The sequence below is a fragment of the Ornithorhynchus anatinus genome, chromosome 18 (genome assembly GCF_004115215.2).
Source record: "Ornithorhynchus anatinus isolate Pmale09 chromosome 18, mOrnAna1.pri.v4, whole genome shotgun sequence".
In the NCBI taxonomy this organism is placed as follows: Eukaryota; Metazoa; Chordata; class Mammalia; order Monotremata; family Ornithorhynchidae; genus Ornithorhynchus; species Ornithorhynchus anatinus.
The window spans coordinates 15,988,609-16,007,045 of NC_041745.1; the positions used below are offsets into that span (position 1 = coordinate 15,988,609).

The 18,437-nt window shown below is 60.1% G+C and overlaps 1 protein-coding gene across 18 annotated transcripts in view; it reads right to left on the reverse strand.

Annotated features, from left to right (window-relative positions):
* Positions 1–18,437, reverse strand: part of DYSF (dysferlin) — a 168,494-nt gene that overhangs the window by 91,498 nt on the left and 58,559 nt on the right. For all 18 annotated transcript variants that reach the window (XM_029083182.2, XM_029083189.2, XM_029083178.2 and 15 more), the window contains 9 exons: positions 18,328–18,390; positions 17,756–17,806; positions 17,625–17,655; positions 16,985–17,100; positions 13,366–13,492; positions 12,394–12,497; positions 9,347–9,415; positions 9,179–9,222; positions 1,599–1,681 (listed from right to left, as the gene is read on the reverse strand). In XM_029083182.2, the coding sequence (XP_028939015.1) occupies positions 1,599–1,681; positions 9,179–9,222; positions 9,347–9,415; positions 12,394–12,497; positions 13,366–13,492; positions 16,985–17,100; positions 17,625–17,655; positions 17,756–17,806; positions 18,328–18,390 (688 nt within the window). The remainder of the gene's footprint in view (positions 1–1,598; positions 1,682–9,178; positions 9,223–9,346; positions 9,416–12,393; positions 12,498–13,365; positions 13,493–16,984; positions 17,101–17,624; positions 17,656–17,755; positions 17,807–18,327; positions 18,391–18,437) is intronic.

The following is an 18,437-nucleotide window of genomic DNA, read 5'->3' on the forward strand; positions in this document are numbered from 1 at the left end:
CTGGTAGATGCGATTTCTACCCTCAAGGAGCTTACAGTCTACAGTCTAATCAGAGCTCTTAGGAGAACGCTAAGCTGAGACGTCGACCGTTCCAACTTGAGTCTTCGAGGGAAGAGACAAGTCGCCGTAGTCCGTCCTCAGACGCTACACATCCCCACAGGTGGCCACCGGGCAAGTGGTCCCGAGACAAGATGGTGGAGGCTCCTGGCCGGCTCCAAGAGAGGAGATGGGACCCTGTAGATGTCTTTCAGTTCTGGCCCCGTCGGTTCCCTGATTCCCCCGGAGGGAAGGAGGGACCCAAGAGGGGAGGAAGGGTCCTGTGGCGATGGGGTTGGGGATAAGCAGCAGAGGAAAATCAAGCCACGCTGACCAACCGGAAAGTGCAGGAAAGGAAGAGGGACTCGTGCTGATGGTATGTGAGACAGACAAGCAGCGCATATGCAGATGAAATGTACAGCGGACACAAGCAAATGAATCTTTATGTCAACTCCCAGCACGTTCCTGGGCCCCCGGGTGGAAGTTCCTGCCTAGAGTGAGGCGGCCGGGTTAAACTGCAACACCGTTGGCAGGAGGGATGCCCGTTTCCAGCCAAAGCTCCCACAGGGACTGACCCACACGGGACAGGAGAGCTGGGCAAGGGCGGGGAAGGACGGCCCGGGTCCATAAAATCCATTTCTCCCCAGGCCCCTGCCCCGGGCCACGACCGGGAGACGGAGGGCCCGGGGCTGGAAACGGCCGTCCGCCGCTGGGTGAGAGGGCGCGGGTCCGGCACGGGCACACGGGCACGGGTCCAGCCGCGTCCACTCGGCCCCCAAGAGTGCTCCGGTATCATAAAATTCATTCGTTCGTTCAGTCGTATCTCTTGAGCGCTTACTGTGTGCTCGGGAGAGGACGGTATAACAATAAACAGGCACATTCCCTGCCCACAGTGAGCTTAGAGTCTAGAGTCAGAGGATCGCAGCTCCAGGGGTGGGCTCTCCCTCACTTGGTGCCACGCAGAAACTTAATTCACACCTGACGGTTTCCACCCTGAAGCCCAGGCACACTCCGTCCCAGAGCCGGCAGTCAACGGCCCACTGTCCAGGCCCCCACGGCCCCCAGCCTGACGCTCGGAGTCCGAAGCCCCCGGCTTAGAGCGCAGAACCTGCGGCCCCGGACCCACAGCTCCCAGCCCGCACACCACGGCCCGCAGACCACGGGCCTCGGCCCACAGACCGCAGCCTAGAGCCCACAGCCTGCACGCCACAGCTCGAAGCCCGAAGCCCACAGACCGCAGCCCTCGGACCGCGGCCTACGGCCCGTAGACCACAGACCGCGGCCTAGACCCGCAGACCACAGTCCAGAGCCCGCAGCCCACAGACTACAGCCAAGAGCCCGCAGTCCACAAGCCCGCACAGCCCACAGACCGCAGGTCGCAGCCCACGGCCCAAAGACCACAGACCGGAGCCCACGGCCCGCAACCCTCGGACCACGGGCTGCGGGCCACAGCCTAGAGCCCTCAGCCCACAGCCGGCAGCCCCTAGCCGGCAGACCGCGGCTCGCAGACCACAACCCGCAGGCCAGGGCAGGGAGGGAGAGGGAGGGCGCGCCGGGCTCACCTGTGATCTCTCCGCCGGGGGTGGAGACCTCGGACATGCACAGGAAGGAGGTGCCGATGACGTCGTTGTGGGAGAGGCGGTCCCTACGGCAAGGCCAGGGGCCACGGCTTGAGCCCACGGGGGCCACCGACGCCCTGCCCTGCCGCCCCGCTCCGTCCCAGCTCCGGCCGCCGCGGGGGCCGGCCGCAGCCGCACGCGGGCTCGTCCGGCCCGCCGCGTGCTCCCCAAAACCGTCCTCGACCCAGCCGGTCCGGGCCTTCCTTCTAACCGTGGTGACGAGAGGCCTCTGCGGTCCTAAGGTGCCACCGGCACCCGTTTTTTTTTAACAAGCATTTGTTGAGCGCTTGCTATGTGCCAGGAACTGTACTAGGCCCTGGCGTAGGTACGAGACAATCAAGGAGGACACAGTCCCTGTCCCATATAAGGCGCCTATTCCTCACGCCCATTTTACAGATGAGGAAAATGAGGCCCGGAGAAGCGAAGCGACTCGTCCGAGGTCACACGGCAGACGAGTGGCAGGGCCGGGATTAGAACCTGCGTCCTCTGATGTCCAGACCTGGGCTCTCTCCACTGGGCCACGCTGGTTCTCAACCCGCCTGGCTTCAGCTCAACAATACACAGTGACATTCCCTGCCCACAGCGAGCTCGCAGCCCAGATGGGGGGAGACGGACATCGGTGCAGATAGATCAAATTACAGGTAAGGCCATAAGTCCTCTGGGGCTGGGAGGGGGCCGGGTGACGAAGGGTGACGTTGCCAGTCATACTAATCGCTTACAATAAGCCAAGCACTGAACCGAACTCTGGGGGAGATATGATAATGATAATAATTCTGGTATTTGTTGAGTGCTTACCGATGCGCGAGGCACTTAGCTAAGACCTGGGGTGGATACAAGCAAATTGGGTTGGACACAGTCCCTGTCCCACGTGGGGCTCACATTCTCAATCCCCATTTTACAGATGAGGAAACCGAGGCACAGAGAGGCGAAGTCACTTGCCCAAGGTCACACAGCCGACGGGGATTAGAACCTTCCGACTCCCGGGCCCGTGCTCTATCCACTAAACCACGCTGAGAGTCGGAGCGCACGCCGTTCCTGCCCCGACCGTCTAAGGAGAAGGGAGAACAAGTATCTTGTCCCCGTTTTACGGGCGAGGGAACCGAGGCCCGGGGAAAGGAGGCGAGTCGCCCACAGTTACACAGCAAGGCCAGCGGCAGAGCCAGGATTGGAACCCGGGGCTCTTGGCTCCCAGGCCCGGGCTCTTTCCACCGAGTCGTGCCCAGCCCAGCAGACAGAAGGCTGCCGATTCCCTAGTTCTTACTCCCACCTCCGACCTTTGACTCCACACGCCTTCCCGGCTTCCCCGGCCACCTCCACCTCTTCCGCCGTGCCAAACTAAACTAGTCTGAGCCCCGAGGTCAGCTCGAGCCATCGGGCAGGAGCGGCGGGGGCGGGACCCGAGCCCCGGTGTCGGGCTGGCACCGCCTCGGTCCCCCGCAGGTCAGCGGACCGCGATCGAATCGTCAAACCTCGGCTCGGAAAGTGGCCCGACTCCGCCGTTGGATACTGAGTTGGGCTGGGCTCCCCGGCCAACCCTAACCCCCAACCTCCGTCTCGCCCCCATCCGGCCCGCTCCCCCCGAACCCGAAGCCCGCCAGGGTCTGCCCCGGAGCCAACAACTCACCCCCCGAAGCGCCAGGCTAAGGGGGCGGGGAGAGGTGGCTCCAAAGAGCAGGCGGGCCAGAGGGCCGCCATTTTGGATCTTTGCGGCCCTGACTGGGAATGGGTCCGGTCAGCGTCTGGGCCTCCGCCCCAGCCAGCTGTGGGGTCACTGCCCCCGTGGTGGACGCCTACGCCCTTTCCTCGGGGCCGAGCCTGAGCCAGAATAGCCCTTGAGCCACCTCGAGCGCCTACAAACTCATTGACTCCCTGCTCCATACTTAGGCCCGTATGTCGGCTCGGTCATTCGCGGCGTCACCTCCTGAGAAGCAGCTTGGCCCGCTGGGAAGAAGACCTGGGTTCTAAGCCCGACTCCGCCACGTGCCTCTAGGGTGACCTTGGGCAAGTCACTTCACTTCTCTGTGCCTCAGTTTCTTCATCTGTATAATGGGGATTCCACACCGGCTCTCGCTCAAGCTTAGATTGTGAGCCCCATTCATTCATTCATTCATTCATTCATTCAATAGTATTTATTGAGCGCTTACTATGTGCAGAGCACTGTACTAAGCGCTTGGGATGAACAAGTCGGCAACAGATAGAGACAGTCCCTGCCGTTTGACGGGCTTACGGTCTAATCGGGGGAGACGGACAGACGAGAACAATGGCACTAAACAGCGTCAAGGGGAAGAACATCTCGTAAAAACAATGGCAACTAAATAGAATCAAGGCGATGTACAATTCATTAACAAAATAAATAGGGTAACGAAAATATATACAGTCGAGCGGACGGGTACAGTGCTGTGGGGATGGGAAGGGAGAGGTGGAGGAGCAGAGGGAAAAGGGGAAAATGAGGCTTTAGCTGCGGAGAGGTAAAGGGGGGATGGCAGAGGGAGTAGAGGGGGAAGAGGAGCTCAGTCTGGGAAGGCCTCTTGGAGGAGGTGATTTTTAAGTAAGGTTTTGAAGAGGGAAAGAGAATCAGTTTGGCGGAGGTGAGGAGGGAGGGCGTTCCGGGACCGCGGGAGGACGTGACCCGGGGGTCGACGGCGGGATGGGCGAGACCGAGGGACGGCGAGGAGGTGGGCGGCGGAGGAGCGGAGCGTGCGGGGTGGGCGGTAGAAAGAGAGAAGGGAGGAGAGGTAGGAAGGGGCAAGGTGATGGAGAGCCTCGAAGCCTAGAGTGAGGAGTTTTTGTTTGGAGCGGAGGTCGATAGGCAACCACTGGAGTTGTTTAAGAAGGGGAGTGACACGCCCAGATCGTTTCTGCGGGAAGATGAGCCGGGCAGCGGAGTGAAGAATAGACCGGAGCGGGGCGAGAGAGGAGGAAGGGAGGTCAGAGAGAAGGCCGACACGGTAGTCTAGCCGGGATATGACGAGAGCCCGTAATAGTAAGGTAGCCGTCTGGGTGGAGAGGAAAGGGCGGATCTTGGCGATATTGTAGAGGTGAAACCGGCAGGTCTCGGTAACGGATAGGACGTGTGGGGTGAACGAGAGGGACGAGTCAAGGATGACACCGAGATTGCGGGCCTGCGGGACGGGAAGGATGGTCGTGCCATCCACGGTGACGGAGAAGTCTGGGAGCGGACCGGGCTTGGGAGGGAAGATGAGGAGCTCAGTCTCGCTCATGTCGAGTTTTAGGTGGCGGGCCGACATCCAGGTGGAGACGTCCCGGAGGCGGGAGGAGATGCGAGCCCGAAGGGAGGGGGAGAGGACAGGGGCGGAGATGTAGATCTGCGTGTCATCTGCGTAGAGATGGTAGTCGAAGCCGTGAGAGCGGATGAGTTCACCGAGGGAGTGAGTGTAAATGGAGAACAGAAGAGGGCCAAGAACTGACCCTTGAGGAACTCCAACGGTTAAAGGATGGGAGGGGGAGGAGGCTCCAGCGTAGGAGACCGAGAATGATCGGCCAGAGAGGTAAGAGGAGAACCAGGAGAGGACAGAGTCCGTGAAGCCAAGGTGAGATAAGGTATGGAGGAGGAGGGGATGGTCGACAGTGTCAAAGGCAGCAGAGAGGTCAAGGAGGATCAGAATGGAGTAGGAGCCATCGGATTTGGCAAGAAGGAGGTCACGGGTGACCTTAGAGAGAGCAGTCTCGGTAGAGTGGAGGGGACGGAAGCCAGATCGGAGGGGGTCTAGGAGAGAATGGGAGTTAAGGAATTCTAGGCATCGATCGTAGACGACTCGTTCTAAGATTTTGGAAAGGAAGGGTAGTAGGGAGATAGGACGATAACCGGAGGGGGAAGTGGGGTCAAGAGCGGGTTTTTTTAGGACGGGGGAGACGTGGGCGTGTTTGAAGGCAGAGGGGAAGGAGCCCTCGGAGATCGAGTGGTTAAAAATAGAAGTTAAGGAAGGGAGGAGGGCGGGGGCGACGGTTTTAAGAAGGTGAGAGGGAATGGGGTCCGAGGCGCAGGTGGAGGGGGTGGCGCTCGCGAGGAGGGAGGAGATCTCCTCTGAGGATACCGCAGGGAAGGATGGGAAAGTAGGGGAGGGGGTCGGTGGGGGGGAGGGGAGAGGCGGAGGGGTGACTTTGGGGAGCTCAGACCCGATCGTGTTGATTTTCGTGAGGAAATAGGCGGCCGGATCATTAGGGGCGAGAGATGGGGGAGGGGGAGGAACGGGGGGCCTGAGGAGAGAGTTAAAGGTCCGGAACAATCGGCGGGGGTGACGGGCATGGGTGTCGATGAGGGAGGAGAAGAAGCTTTGCCCGGCGGAGGAGAGGGCAGAGTTAAGGCAGGAAAGGATAAATTTGAAGTGTGTGAGGTCGGCTCGGTGCTTGGACTTTCGCCAGCGGCGCTCAGCAGCTCGAGCATAGGAGCGTAGGAGGCGGACGGAGGAGGTGATCCGGGGCCGTGGGTTAGTGGAGCGAGAGCGGCGGAGGGAAAGGGGGGCGAGAGAGTCGAGATGAGTAGAGAGGGTGGAGTTGAGAGCGGAGACCCGATCGTCGAGAGTGGGAAGAGAGGACAGGGCGGCGAGGTGAGGAGAGATGCTATTGGAAAGACGGATGGGATCGAGAGAGCGGAGGTCTCTGTGGGGCAGTAGCGAAGATTTGCAGGGGGAGGGAGTGTGAGAGATGAGGCAGGTGAGAAGGTTATGGTCAGAGAGAGGGATTTCAGAGTCGGTGAGTGAGGAGATAGTGCAGCGGTAGGAGATGACGAGATCGAGGGTGTGACCGAGTCGGTGAGTGGGCGCGGTACGGTGGAGGAGGAGGTCGGCAGAGTCGAGGAGGGATAGCGGGCGGGCGGCAGAGGAGTCGTCGGGTACATCCGTATGGATGTCGAAGTCTCCGAGGATCAGAGTGGGCAGAGAGAAGGAGAGGAGGAAGGTGAGAAAGGGGTCAAGGTGGTCGAAGAAGTCGGAGGTGGGACCGGGAGGGCGGTAGATGACGGCGACAAGTAACTGGAGTGGGTGGTAGAGGCGAACGATATGGGCTTCGAAGGAGGGGAAGGAGAGGGAGGGGGGAGGAGGGATAGTGCGGAAGCGGCATCGGGGCGAGAGGAGGAAGCCGACGCCTCCTCCCTTACCGGTGAGTCTGGGGGAGTGGGAGAAGGAGAGGCCTCCGCCGGAGAGAGCGGCGGCGGAGACCGTGTCTTCGGGAGAGAGCCACGTTTCCGAAAGGGCGAGGAGGAGGAGAGAGCGGGAGAGGAAAAGGTCATGGACGAAAGGTAGCTTGCCTGTAACAGAGCGGGGGTTCCAGAGGCCACACTTGAAAGTAGCTGTGGGTGCAAGGGGGGGAGGGGGGGAGGGGCGGGGGGAGGGGAGGGTTTGGATGGGAAGGAGGTGGCGGGGCCCTTGTGAAGCAGGGACGGTTTCACCTGATTATCTGCTATCTACCCCAGTGTTTAGTACGGTGTTTGGCACGTAGTAAATGCTGAACCCACACCACAGTAATGGCTTGGGCGTAAGAGCACGGGCTTGGGAGTCGGAGGTCACGGGTTCTAATCCCGGCTCCGCCGCTTGTCGGCTGTGGGACCTCGGGCTAGTCGCTTAACCTCTCTGTGCCTCTGTTACCTCATCTGTAAAAGGGGGATGAAGACCGTGAGCCCTACGTGGGACAACCTGACTACCTCGTATCTACCCCGGCGCTTAGAACGGTGCTTGGCACGTAGCGAGCGCTTAACAGCTACCATCATTATTATTATTACTACTCTCACACTCGTTACCGTCACGGCTATTGCTACCGCCAAGCAGCATGGCCTAGTGGAGAGAGCCCGGGCCTAGGAGTCAGAAGGTCATGGGTTCTAATCCCGACCCCGCCACGTCTCTGCTGTGTGACCTTGGGCGAGTCACTTCCCTTCCCTGGGGCGTCAGTTACCTCGCCCGGAAAATGGGGATCCGGGCGGCGCGTTCGAGGGGGGACGGGGACTGCGTCCGACCTGATTTGCCTGTATTCCTCCCTAGTGCTGATAGTCCAGCGCTTGGCGCACAGTAAGCGCCTAAGAAATGACCACAGTTATTTCTACTGCTATTATTATTTCTGCTACTTCTATTATACTATTACTGTTATTATTTCTAATTCTTCCGCTCCTGCTGTTATTCTTTGCCGCCGCCGATATCCCTCCTCCTCCTCCTCCAACCTCCGTAGTGTTTTTGAGGATGTTCCTAGAGGTTAAACTTTTATTTTTGACTCTGCGGAGGCAATGTTCTCACCACCGCCGGACCAGCCTTGGCAGGAGTTTTCCCAGCTTGCGGTCCGGCAGTCTGGAAGCTCTTCCAGCATTTCCCCGTTGGAAGGGTAGAAGAGTCTTGGAAACCTCTCCCAGAGGTTTCTTTTTCTAACTGGGCTCTGCATCTTCGGGGACCCAGAGATGCCCCCTCCGTTAATGACAGAGACGGAAAAGGGGAAACCCATCCCGCCCCCACCCGCGGACCCTCGGCTCCCGGTCCCGAATCCAGCCCCGGGTACGACTCCGATCTCAATTATCCGGGCAGTCGGGACGGGAGCGAAACAGATCGACCAAGCCCACGGATAACTCCTCGTCGCGCTTCGGCCGAGGCCTTCCCCGCAGCTGCTCACGAGAGACAGCGTTGGCCCGCCGGAGTTTCAGCCCTTATACTCGGAAAGGGAGGGAGCTGAGGAGAAGCCAAGGACCCGGAAATGATCCGCCGACTCTCCGCCTCCCCCCAAACCCCCTGACCCAATCAACCCCTGGAGGGTCGAGAAGCGGGTAGGCACTGAAACTTTCGAAAACAAAGCAATCCAGGAGGAAAAGGCCTGAGGGACCTTGGGAATGGAGCCCCCCTCCCTCTCTCTCTCTCTCTCTCTCTCCCCTCTCCGCCCGGCTCCCTTCCTCTGCGGCTGGTCCAGCTTCGCTGGAAAAATGACTCCACCGGAGGAATGTGCAGAAGCCACTTGGCTCGTCCTCCCAAAGGGTAATAGATTTTCCTCCTTTTCTTGGGTAAAAGGCAAAGAGTCTGAAAATAGCCTCCCGGAGAAATTCCTCCTCCACCCGAGCCAGGAGACCAGCCCCAGACGCCCTGGCGGGGCAGATTTCATCCAGATCCTGCCCGCTCATAGCGGGCACCAGCTGCAGTGGCTGAAATGAGGAGATTTTCAACGGACAGAAAACACCTGTACGGGGAAGACCACTTCCCCCTGGACCATCCCATGGCCGGGCCGACCTCCAGTAGTAGTCCCGGTCCTGCGGCTCCCCTCTTTGCTCTTTTCCCTGTTTCACCTTGCTAAAAACGCTTTCCTTTGCCGGGGGTGGGTGGTTAGTCCACTTGAAAAACCGGCTGCTCTCCCTTGGCACTCGAACACGTCGAGCCCTCCTCCCGGGGGCAGCGGGGAAGAGAGCAGAAGGAGGCCAGGAGGCCTCCACGGGGGTATCCCCAGAGGCAGGGGATTGGATGGAATGACCTCTCAAGGAATGCATCCTTCCCTGGGACCTTCCGCCCCAACCCCCGAGGTCAACGCGGTCGTCCACTCACCAGTCGATGACTCGGATCCTCATTCTGTCACACATCGAGGGGAACTGTGCAGGGGAAGATGAATGGAGACCACTGAGCTCAGAGGGTGGGGCAGGGGAGGGCAGGAAGGAGAGGGCCAAGGGAAAGGAGTTGGGGTGGGCAGTTTGGAGTTCAAATCCCGCCCCTCACCATGGCGGGCAGCGTGATGCTCTGATTCCACTGGGGATTGGCTGTTTTCTCCAGGATCTTGCTGCAGAGCTGGGGACGGAGAGCAGAGTGGGGAAAACCCCACGGAGAGATCAAGACCCCGGTCCGCGGCCTGGTCTTCTCCCCGGCGCAGGGCGGGGGCGTTGACTGACTGAAAAATGGATTTCCTTTCTCCCCCTCCCTCTTCCTCCTTGCCCTTTCCTCCCCTCTCAGAGCCTCGGGCCCCGGTACTGTCGAGACTCACCTGACAGTTCTGGTTCAAACTCCAAGGGGCAGCTGCCGCTGCCCACAAGTCAGGAAGACTCCCGGCCAGTGAGAGGGGCCCAAGGGTTCCCAGTTGCCCATGATGGGGGGATGGAGCCCCCCAGGTCCCTACAGTGGGGGTAAAGGGGGCATAGCGGAACTAGCAGAGCGGCTGATTCCACTATGGGCCCCTGCCAGCCCCGAGGAGGTCCGAGCAGCGCCGGAAAGACCCCCGCGATCAGGCCCGTCTGCCCCCCCACCCCCCCGGGTCCTCCTCCACCCCTCACGACCTCACCTCACTGGCTGCCCCAAAACCCCCTTTAGTCGCTCCGGCCTTCCCGGGAAGAAGCTGGAAACGGCCCAAGAGCAACTGTGGGGGGAAGGAAGGAGATGGGGTGGCAAGGACGCGCGGGGTGGGGCAGGTGGCCCCAGGAGGGTCCTTCCCCTGACACAGAAGGTAGGGTGCTCGTCCCACCCGGACCCAGGGAGGGTTAGGAGCTGGCCTGGGGCGGCCCGGTCACTGGCCGTGGGCCGGCATCCCCATGGACCTGAGACTATCACCTTCGGCTGGCCAACGCTTCTAGAGCCCGATGGGAAGAGCTCTTCGGGACAAGGGGGTTTGGGAGTAGCCCCGTGGGGGCGGAGCTTGAGGGCCCGTTCCCACTCCCACCTGGACCACCTGGGAATCCCATCCGTCTAGCCACCGGCCCCACCAGCCAATCGAACAGCCCGCCCAGCACCGGTCACAGGTAGAGCAAGGTGAAGCGGACCTGGGTCGGCCTCCCGGCTCCTGGTCATCACCCCCTCACTCTTCCCCTCGACCTCGTGCCCTGCGCAGCCAGGCCGTTTCCTCCGGGAAGGCTTCCCGCACTCATCCCACCTGGTCCCGCTCACGCCGGCTCCATCCCTGCTGCCCCTCCACCCCCCCCCCCACGCTCCCCACACCCTCCTCCAGGGCTGTTTGAAAAGACAGGACCGTCGGCGTGCCAGTCAGGGCACGGCAGTGGACTAGGAGAACCCTGAAGGCAGAGGCCAGCGTGTCCGTCTTCGGGTCTGCTCCCCCAGGCCAAGAGAAGCGGTGCGGCCTAGCGGTTAAAGCACTGGCCCGGGAGTCAGAAGGACCTGGGTTCTAATCCCGGCTCCGCCACTTGTCTGCTGGGCGACCTTGGCCAAGTTATTTCCCTTCTCTGGGCCTCGGTGACCTCATCTGGCAAATGGGGATGAAGACCGTGAGCTCCACGTGGGACAGCCCGATCTACCCCGGCGCTTAGAACGGTGCCCGACACATAATAAGCGCTAAATAAAAAAAAAAAAGAGCAGTGGTCAGCCCCCTGAGGGCGGCAGGGGCCAACTGGGCATCGGCAAGGACGCCGCCGCAAACCCACGTAGGGTCTCTGAGCCGAGGGTCCCCGCGGAGCGGGGCGGGGACGGGCCTAGGCCCGACACGGCCGAATCGCCCCCACCGAGGTCCAGTCGCCCCCGTGCTAGGCTCCAAGACCAGGGTTCTGCCTTCCTGGGCACTACCCGCCGGATTTCGGCAGCACGAGACCGGAATCCTTCTCGTTCCTCCCACGCCTCACAAAGGAAACAGGAGTTGGGAGCGGGCGACGACCTGACCCCGGAGGGGACAACGAGGGACTCGGGCCTCCGGACTCCGCCCCGTCACCGCTCTTCTTCTGGGAGGGCCTGCGGGGGTGGCGGGTGGCCAGGGAGCCTCCCCTCACCCCCTTCCAGGTGAAACTTTGCTTTTCAGCCCTTTCTATCCTTCCATTTGTCCCGTCACCGCTACCTCGGGTCGGATTTAGCTCTCGTCTTATACAAGAGCGGCACCCACAGCTCACGCCACCAATTACAGGCCTTTCTCTCTCCCTCTCTCCTTCTCACTAAACTGAAGACTTCCTAAAACCCACCACCGCGGATGGTTTCCTTCAGTAATAATATCTGACGGCAGGAATTCGGTCAACCCCAGCGCTCAGCACAGTGCCTGGCACACAGAAAGCGCATATCAAATACTCTAAAAGCGGGGACCAGGAACCGGGAGCCCCCACCAGCTGGCCTCGAGGCTTCTTGCCGCGCAATAATAATAGTAAGAAAAAGAATTAGGGTATCTGGGGAGTGACTTGTCCACGGTCACGCGGCGGACAAGTGGCGGAGCAGAACTCGAACCCGCGACCTCCTGACTTCAAGGCCCTTGCTCTCTCCACTAGGCCACCCCGCTTCCCCGCAGAAATATAAAAGGTCGTGGGTTCGAGTCCCCGCTCTGCCACTTGTCAGCTGTGTGACTGTGGGCGAGTCACTTAACTTCTCTGCGCCTCCGTTACCTCATCTGTAAAATGGGGATTAACTGGGAGCCCCACGGGGGGACAACCCCCAGCGCTTAGGACAGTGCTCTGCACATAGTAAGCGCTTAACAAATACCAACATTATTATTATTATTATTATTATTAAATCACTCGGCCAGAGGGCAGAGTCATTCCCCAGAGAAGCGGCGCGGCTCCGTGGAAAGAGCCCGGTCTTGGGAGTCCCAGTTCATGGGTTCGAATCCCCGCCCTGCCACTTAGCCGGGTGACCGTGGGCAAGTCACTTCACTTCTCTGGGCCTCACTTCCCTCCTCTGGAGATGAATGGAGATGAACCACGAGCCTCACGTGGGCCAACCTGATGACCCCGTCTCTCCCCCAGCGCTTAGAACGGTGCTCCGCACATAGTGAGCGCTTAACAAATGCCAACATGATTATTATTATTCCCAGCTGCCCGGGCCGAGCCCGCCCACCGCCGTTGCCTCACCGTCTTGCCGGCAAAGCTGACTTCCACGAAGGGATCGACCAGGTTCTTCTTGTTGCTGTCGAAGCCAAAGACCTGCTTCACGTTGTCCATCACCGCGTCGTCCACTGCAGGCAGGACAGAGAGCCGCGCCTGGCACCCCGTCCCCTCCGGGATGCCTCCCCCGGCACATGCCAGCCGGCATGCGCGTCGCTTCCCTGGGCGCCGCCGTCGTGCGTGCGGTGAGTGTCTCTCGGGAAGGGAGAACGTCGCAGGATTCATTCATTCGATGGCATCTATTGAGCGCCTGCTACGTGCAGAGCGCTGTACTAAGCGGTTGGAATATAGACGAAAAGCAGCAGGCCACCCCGGGCACGGCCCCGGACGTCCAGCGGGTCCGGGGTCACCCTCCGCGATGGCCAGCCCTTCCTCCCGTCCCGATCTACCCGGGCGCCAGCGGCACACGGGAGGGTGGAGATTCGAACCCGGCTCCTGGACATCCCCTCTAATCCCTCGGCTCCACCCTCGGCCTTCCGATGGGGGCCCACAGAGAAGGCTGGCGCAGCCCTCTTTAGTAGGCGGGGGGATGGATGAAATGACCTCCGGCGGGCCCTAGGGAAGCAGCGCGGCCTGGGCTTCGGAGTCAGGGGTCATGGGTTCGACTCCCGGCTCTGCCGCTTGTCAGCCGTGTGACTGGGGGCGAGTCGCTTCACTTCTCTGGGCCTCAGTTACCTCATCTGGAAAATGGGGATTAACTGGGAGCCTCACGTGGGACAACCCGACGACCCTGCATCTACCCCAGCGCTTAGAACAGTAAGCGCTTAACGAACACCAACATTATCGTTATTATCCCTAGGCCACCTGGACTCGGACTCAGTTTCCTCTCTGGGCGGGTCCGGCTCCGGTTCCTCGTCTCGGGCAAAGCCGACCCCACCCCCGGGCCCACCCCCCGGGCCCAGCCCCGGGGCCCCCGCAGCAAAGGTGTGCAGGACGTACTCTGGGGCAGGTCCTCGGCCCTGTAGATCTTCAGGCAGAAGTGGGCGCCTCTCAGGCTCATCCCCGTCGGGCGCAGTAGGTTCCCCTCGACGTCTTCCTTGTCTTCCCACGGATCTCTCCGCTCCAACTACGCGGCCCGACAGACTCTCGGTGAAGACCCGGTCGCGGCCCGGTGCGGGCCGTCGGCCTCCGGGGCGGGGGGACCCGGGCCACCCCGGGCCCGGAGGGGGACTCCCAGCCCTCTCCCGTGGACCGGCCCGACCCTCCGTCCGCAGTCTCTCCCGCCGGAAGGGTCGGGATGCGGATGCTGCCCCGGGGGAGGCCCCCCCGCCCCGCTTGGAGCTGCTCCCGGCTAGTACGGACGTAGGGGCGAACTGCCCAACCTGGGGCACCCTGCTCCCCCCCCCCGCCCCGTGGCCTAGCGGGAAGAGCTCGGGCCTGGGAGTCAGAGGACCTGGGTTCTAATCCCCACCCCGCCGTGCGACCTTGGACGAGCCCCTTCTCCGGGGCTCAGTTTTCTCACCCGTAAAATTGGGAGATTCGCTATCCCCTACTCAGATCGCGAGGCCCAGATCGGGCTCATTATGGCCAGGGAATGCGACTGCTCATTCCGCTGTATCGCACTCCCCCAAGTGCTCCGCACACGGAAAGTGTTGGATAAGTATCGTCGATCGATCGACCTAATTATCTGGTGTCTACCCCAGCACTTGGTACAGTGCTCGGCCCACGGCAAGTTCTGAACCCACATCACAGTGATGATGCCAGTCTCCACAGGGAAGTGCGGGCTCATAGTCCGCTTCTGCCCCAACGATTTTAGAGAAGCAGTGTGGCCCAGTGAGCAGAGCACGGGCCTGGCAGTCGGAAAGATCTGCGTTCTACTCCCGGCTCTGCCACTTGTCTGCGGTGTGACCTTGGAAGAGTCACTTCGCTTCCCAGGGCCTCAGTTACCCCGTCTGTAAAAACGGGGATTAAGACCGTGAGCCTCACGTGGGACAATCTGATGACCCCGTATCTCCCCCGGCGCTTAGAAGAGTGCTCTGCACACAGTAAGCGCTTAACAGATACCAACATCATTATTATTATTGTCTGCGGTGCGATCTTGGACGAGTCGCTTCGCTTCCCCGGGCCTCAGTTCCCTCATCTGTAAAATGGGGGTTCAAACCGGGGGCCCTACGTGGGACGGGGACTGCGTCCAACCAGATTATCTTGCATCTAGTCCAGCGCTTAGTAAAGTGCCCGGCACATAGTATGCCCTTAACAAATATCGTAATTATTATTATTAACGATTAGTATTACGGTACCTGGCACATAGTAGGTGCTTAACAAATACCACAATTATTATTATTATTATTATTAACTGGGAGATTGCTCCACAGTCCCGACCCGAGCTGCAGTTCCCCCCCGACAGAAGGGAGCGTCACTCCACTGACGGGAACAAGCCCGGCAGGGCGGCTCAGTGATAGCCACTGCTCACCGCCGGCCAATTTTCCTCTCCCCCCGATAGCGCGAGTGCAGGGAATGCGTTAACTCGTTCTTCTGTGTCTCCTGAGCGCCTAATATAATGCACCGTGCTGAGTGGGTGCTCAAGAAATACCGCCATAATTACCCCTAACTCTCTAATTAATAATAATTTAAGCCGCTTATTGGGTGTCCAGCACTGTGCTGAACGTTTTGGTGGATATAGATGCAGACCCTGAGTCCCGTGTGGGATGGGGACGGAGAACGGGTCACTGAATCCCCATTTCACAGATGAGGAAACCGAGGCCAAAAGAAGGTAAGGTGACCTGCCCACGGTCACAGGGCGGGCAAATTGTGGATTGGAATTAGAACCCGGGTCCTCTGACTCCCAGCCCTTTCCTCTAGCTGCTTTCCTAACACTTACTCTCCTAAATGCTTAACAAAGTGCTCTGCCACTCGTCGGCTGAGTGACCTTGGGCCAGTCACTTTACTTCTCTGCGCCTCAGTTACCTCACCTGTAAAATGGGGATCGAGACCGGGAGCCCCACGTGGGACCAGGACTGCATCCGACTCCATTCGCTTGTATCCACCCCAGCGCTTAGTACAGTGCCCGGCACATAGTAAGCGCTTTATTAACAAATACTGTAATTACCCTTACATTCAGTGTAATTTTATTTATTTCCTCTGTGCTTCCGTTTGATTTTTTTTAATTATTTGTATTTATGCCGGTCTCCCCCTCTGGACCGTTAGCTCTCTGTGGGCGGGGACTGTGTCCATTATCGTATCGCACTCTCCCAGTGCTTAGTACAGTGCTCGGCACGCAGTAAACGCTCAGTACATACGATTGACTGGCTGACTGACATCGCTCCGGTAACCCTACCACTGATAAATCTCGCTATCTCAGTGGAAAGAGCCGGGGCTTGGGAGTCAAAGGTCATGGGTTCGAATCGCCCGGCTCTGCTACTTGTCAGCTGACTGTGGGCGAGTCACTTCACTTCTCTGTGCCTCAGTTCCCTCATCTGTAAAACGGGGATTAAGACTGTGAGCCTCACGGGGGACAACCTGATTAACCCCGCATCTACCCCGGCCCCTAGAACAGTGCTCCGCACATAGTAAGCGCTTAACAAATACCAACATTATCATTATTATTATTGATAGCCATATTCTATTTATTCTTGATTCTATTTCTTCATTCTTGATACGTATATTCTCGATATATATTCTTGATTCTATTTATTGCCACTGTCCTTGTCTGTCCGTCTCCCCCGATTAGACCGTAAGCCCGTCGTAGGGCAGGGACTGTTACCGATTTGTCCATTCCAAGCGCTTAGTACAGTGCTCCGCACATAGTAAGCGCTCAGTGAATACTATTGAAGGAATACATGAATGAATATCGATTATGCTTCTGGGTTCTTAGATGAGGCTTCGGCACTTAACGGCCATCTCCTTATACTCTGTTCCTTTCCCTATCTGTTGTCCATTTGAACATCTGTCTTCCGCACCAGACCGAAAGCTCCACGTGGGCTGGGACGGTGTCTGGCGACGCTACTCTACCCTCCAAAGAGCTTACTACAGTGCTCTCCACACAGAAGGTGCTCAGTTAACCCATCTAATTGACTGACCGGTTACTCAAGAGAAGCAGCGTGGCTTAGTGGAAAGATCCCGGGCCTGGGAGTCCGAGGACGTGGGTTCTAATCCCGGCTCCGCCACGTGTCTGCCGTGTGACCTCGGGCGAGCCGCCTAAATTCTCCGTGCCTCGGTTATCTCCTCTGTAAAACGGGGATTAAGGCCGGGAAACCCCACGTGGGGCCACCTTGTATCTACCCCGGGGCTTAGAACGGTGCTTGGCACATAGTAGGCGTTGAACAAATGCCATCGTTATTATCATTATTACTCACTTGAGAATTTGCCTGTGCAAATGTTCTATCTACCACGTCAGAGTGGGTCCTCCATCTGCCCTTCCCCCAGCATCCAGGGGTGTGTGCGAGTCCTGCCTCCCCTATAAGACTCGAGGACAAGGACCGCGTCTCCCCTTCCGCCCGCCCCCGGCGTCCCGCCGGTCGGAGTGGACGACCCCCCCCCCCGGCCTCGGGAGTGGGATCGGTGGGGCTGGGGCTGAGCTGGGGGGTGAGCAGGGCGGAGCGGGGAGGGGCGCACTCACGGGGGCCTCGTCCCCAGGGCCCAACACGAGCAGGCTGACTTTCAGGTAGCCGCGGGCCCCGCTGGACGGGTCGTCCGGGTCGGAGAGCAGCAGCCACTTGCGGAGGTGGGCATGTCCTAGAAGGCCCGGACAGGAAGATCCAGGTGAACCCCCAGGATCGCTTCTGCTCCTGGGAACCCAGCCCCGTCCCTTCCCGCCCGCAACCCTGGCGTCCAACCCCGCCTCCTTGAATCCGGCCCCGAATACCGGGGTTCGACCCCACCTCCTGTACCCCTGGGATTCGGCCCCACCCTTGGGGTCCAGTCCCACCCCCCTGGAGTCCGGCCCCTCCCCCTGCAGTGTGGCTTAGTGGAAAGAGACCGGGCTTGGGAGTCAGAGGACGTGGGTTCCGATCCCGACTCCACCACTTGTCTGCTGCGTCAACGCTTAATCGCTCTGCGCCTCACTTACCTCATCTGGAAAATGGGGCTCAAGACCGTGAGCCCACATGGGACAACCTGATTACCTTGTTATCTACCCCGGCGCTTAGAACAGCGTTTGACACATAATAAGCGCTTTTAACAAACAGCGTAATCATTACGATGATCATCACCCAGGCCCGGCCCGGCCGGGCGGGCCCGGTCACCGTTCACACACTCACGTGGCTCTCTGTACACGGCCCCGATGTCCATCTAGGAGAGGGAGAGGGGAGAAGGTGAGCGGCAGCTGGGGGGGGGGGGGGGCGAGCAGCCGGGAGTCGGAGCCGGGGGTTGGGGCGCCGCGCAGAGTTACCCGGAATTCCCCGATGAGGGCGTCCTTCCGGAGCGAGCAGGAATCCACCACCTGGACCGCGACGGACAGACAGAGGCCCGGGGCCAGATTGGCACCTTGGAGGCGAGGGAGGGGAGGACCGACTCCCTGGCTGCCGCTCCCTACCACCTTTCCCAATGTCCCTGCTGCCCCCTCCTTGCCCCCTTCTGTCCTCCGCTGACCCCCGTCGTGCCCTGCTGCCCCTCACTTTCCCCCGCTGCTCCTCCCCGCCCCGTTTCTCCTTGCCACCTCATGCACTCGCACGCTCCCCGTCCCACCCCGGCCCCTTCGCCCCCATTCCCTCACACGCACGCGCACCCTCCCGGAATGGCCGGTGTGTCCCGAGGGAATGGGGATAAGTGGGGTTCCGGTTCCCCTGCCCCCCGAGACTCAGCCCAGGCCCAGCAGAGATGGGCTGTGGGATCACTCAGCCTACAAGGGCGGTCACGGCTTCGTTCCGTCTTACGCCCAGGGTTGAGGGGAGAGACCCCCTGCCCTCATTCCCCACCCCCACCCGTCCCCCCCGGGGGGGGGGGGGGTCCGTTCGTCCTTACGGTGATGAAGATGGGGTCCTCAAACAGCTCCACCGGAGACTCAAAAACGTTGAAGAAAAGGGTCTGGTGGAGAGAAGGGGAAAATCAGGCCAGGAGCAGGGAAGGGAGCG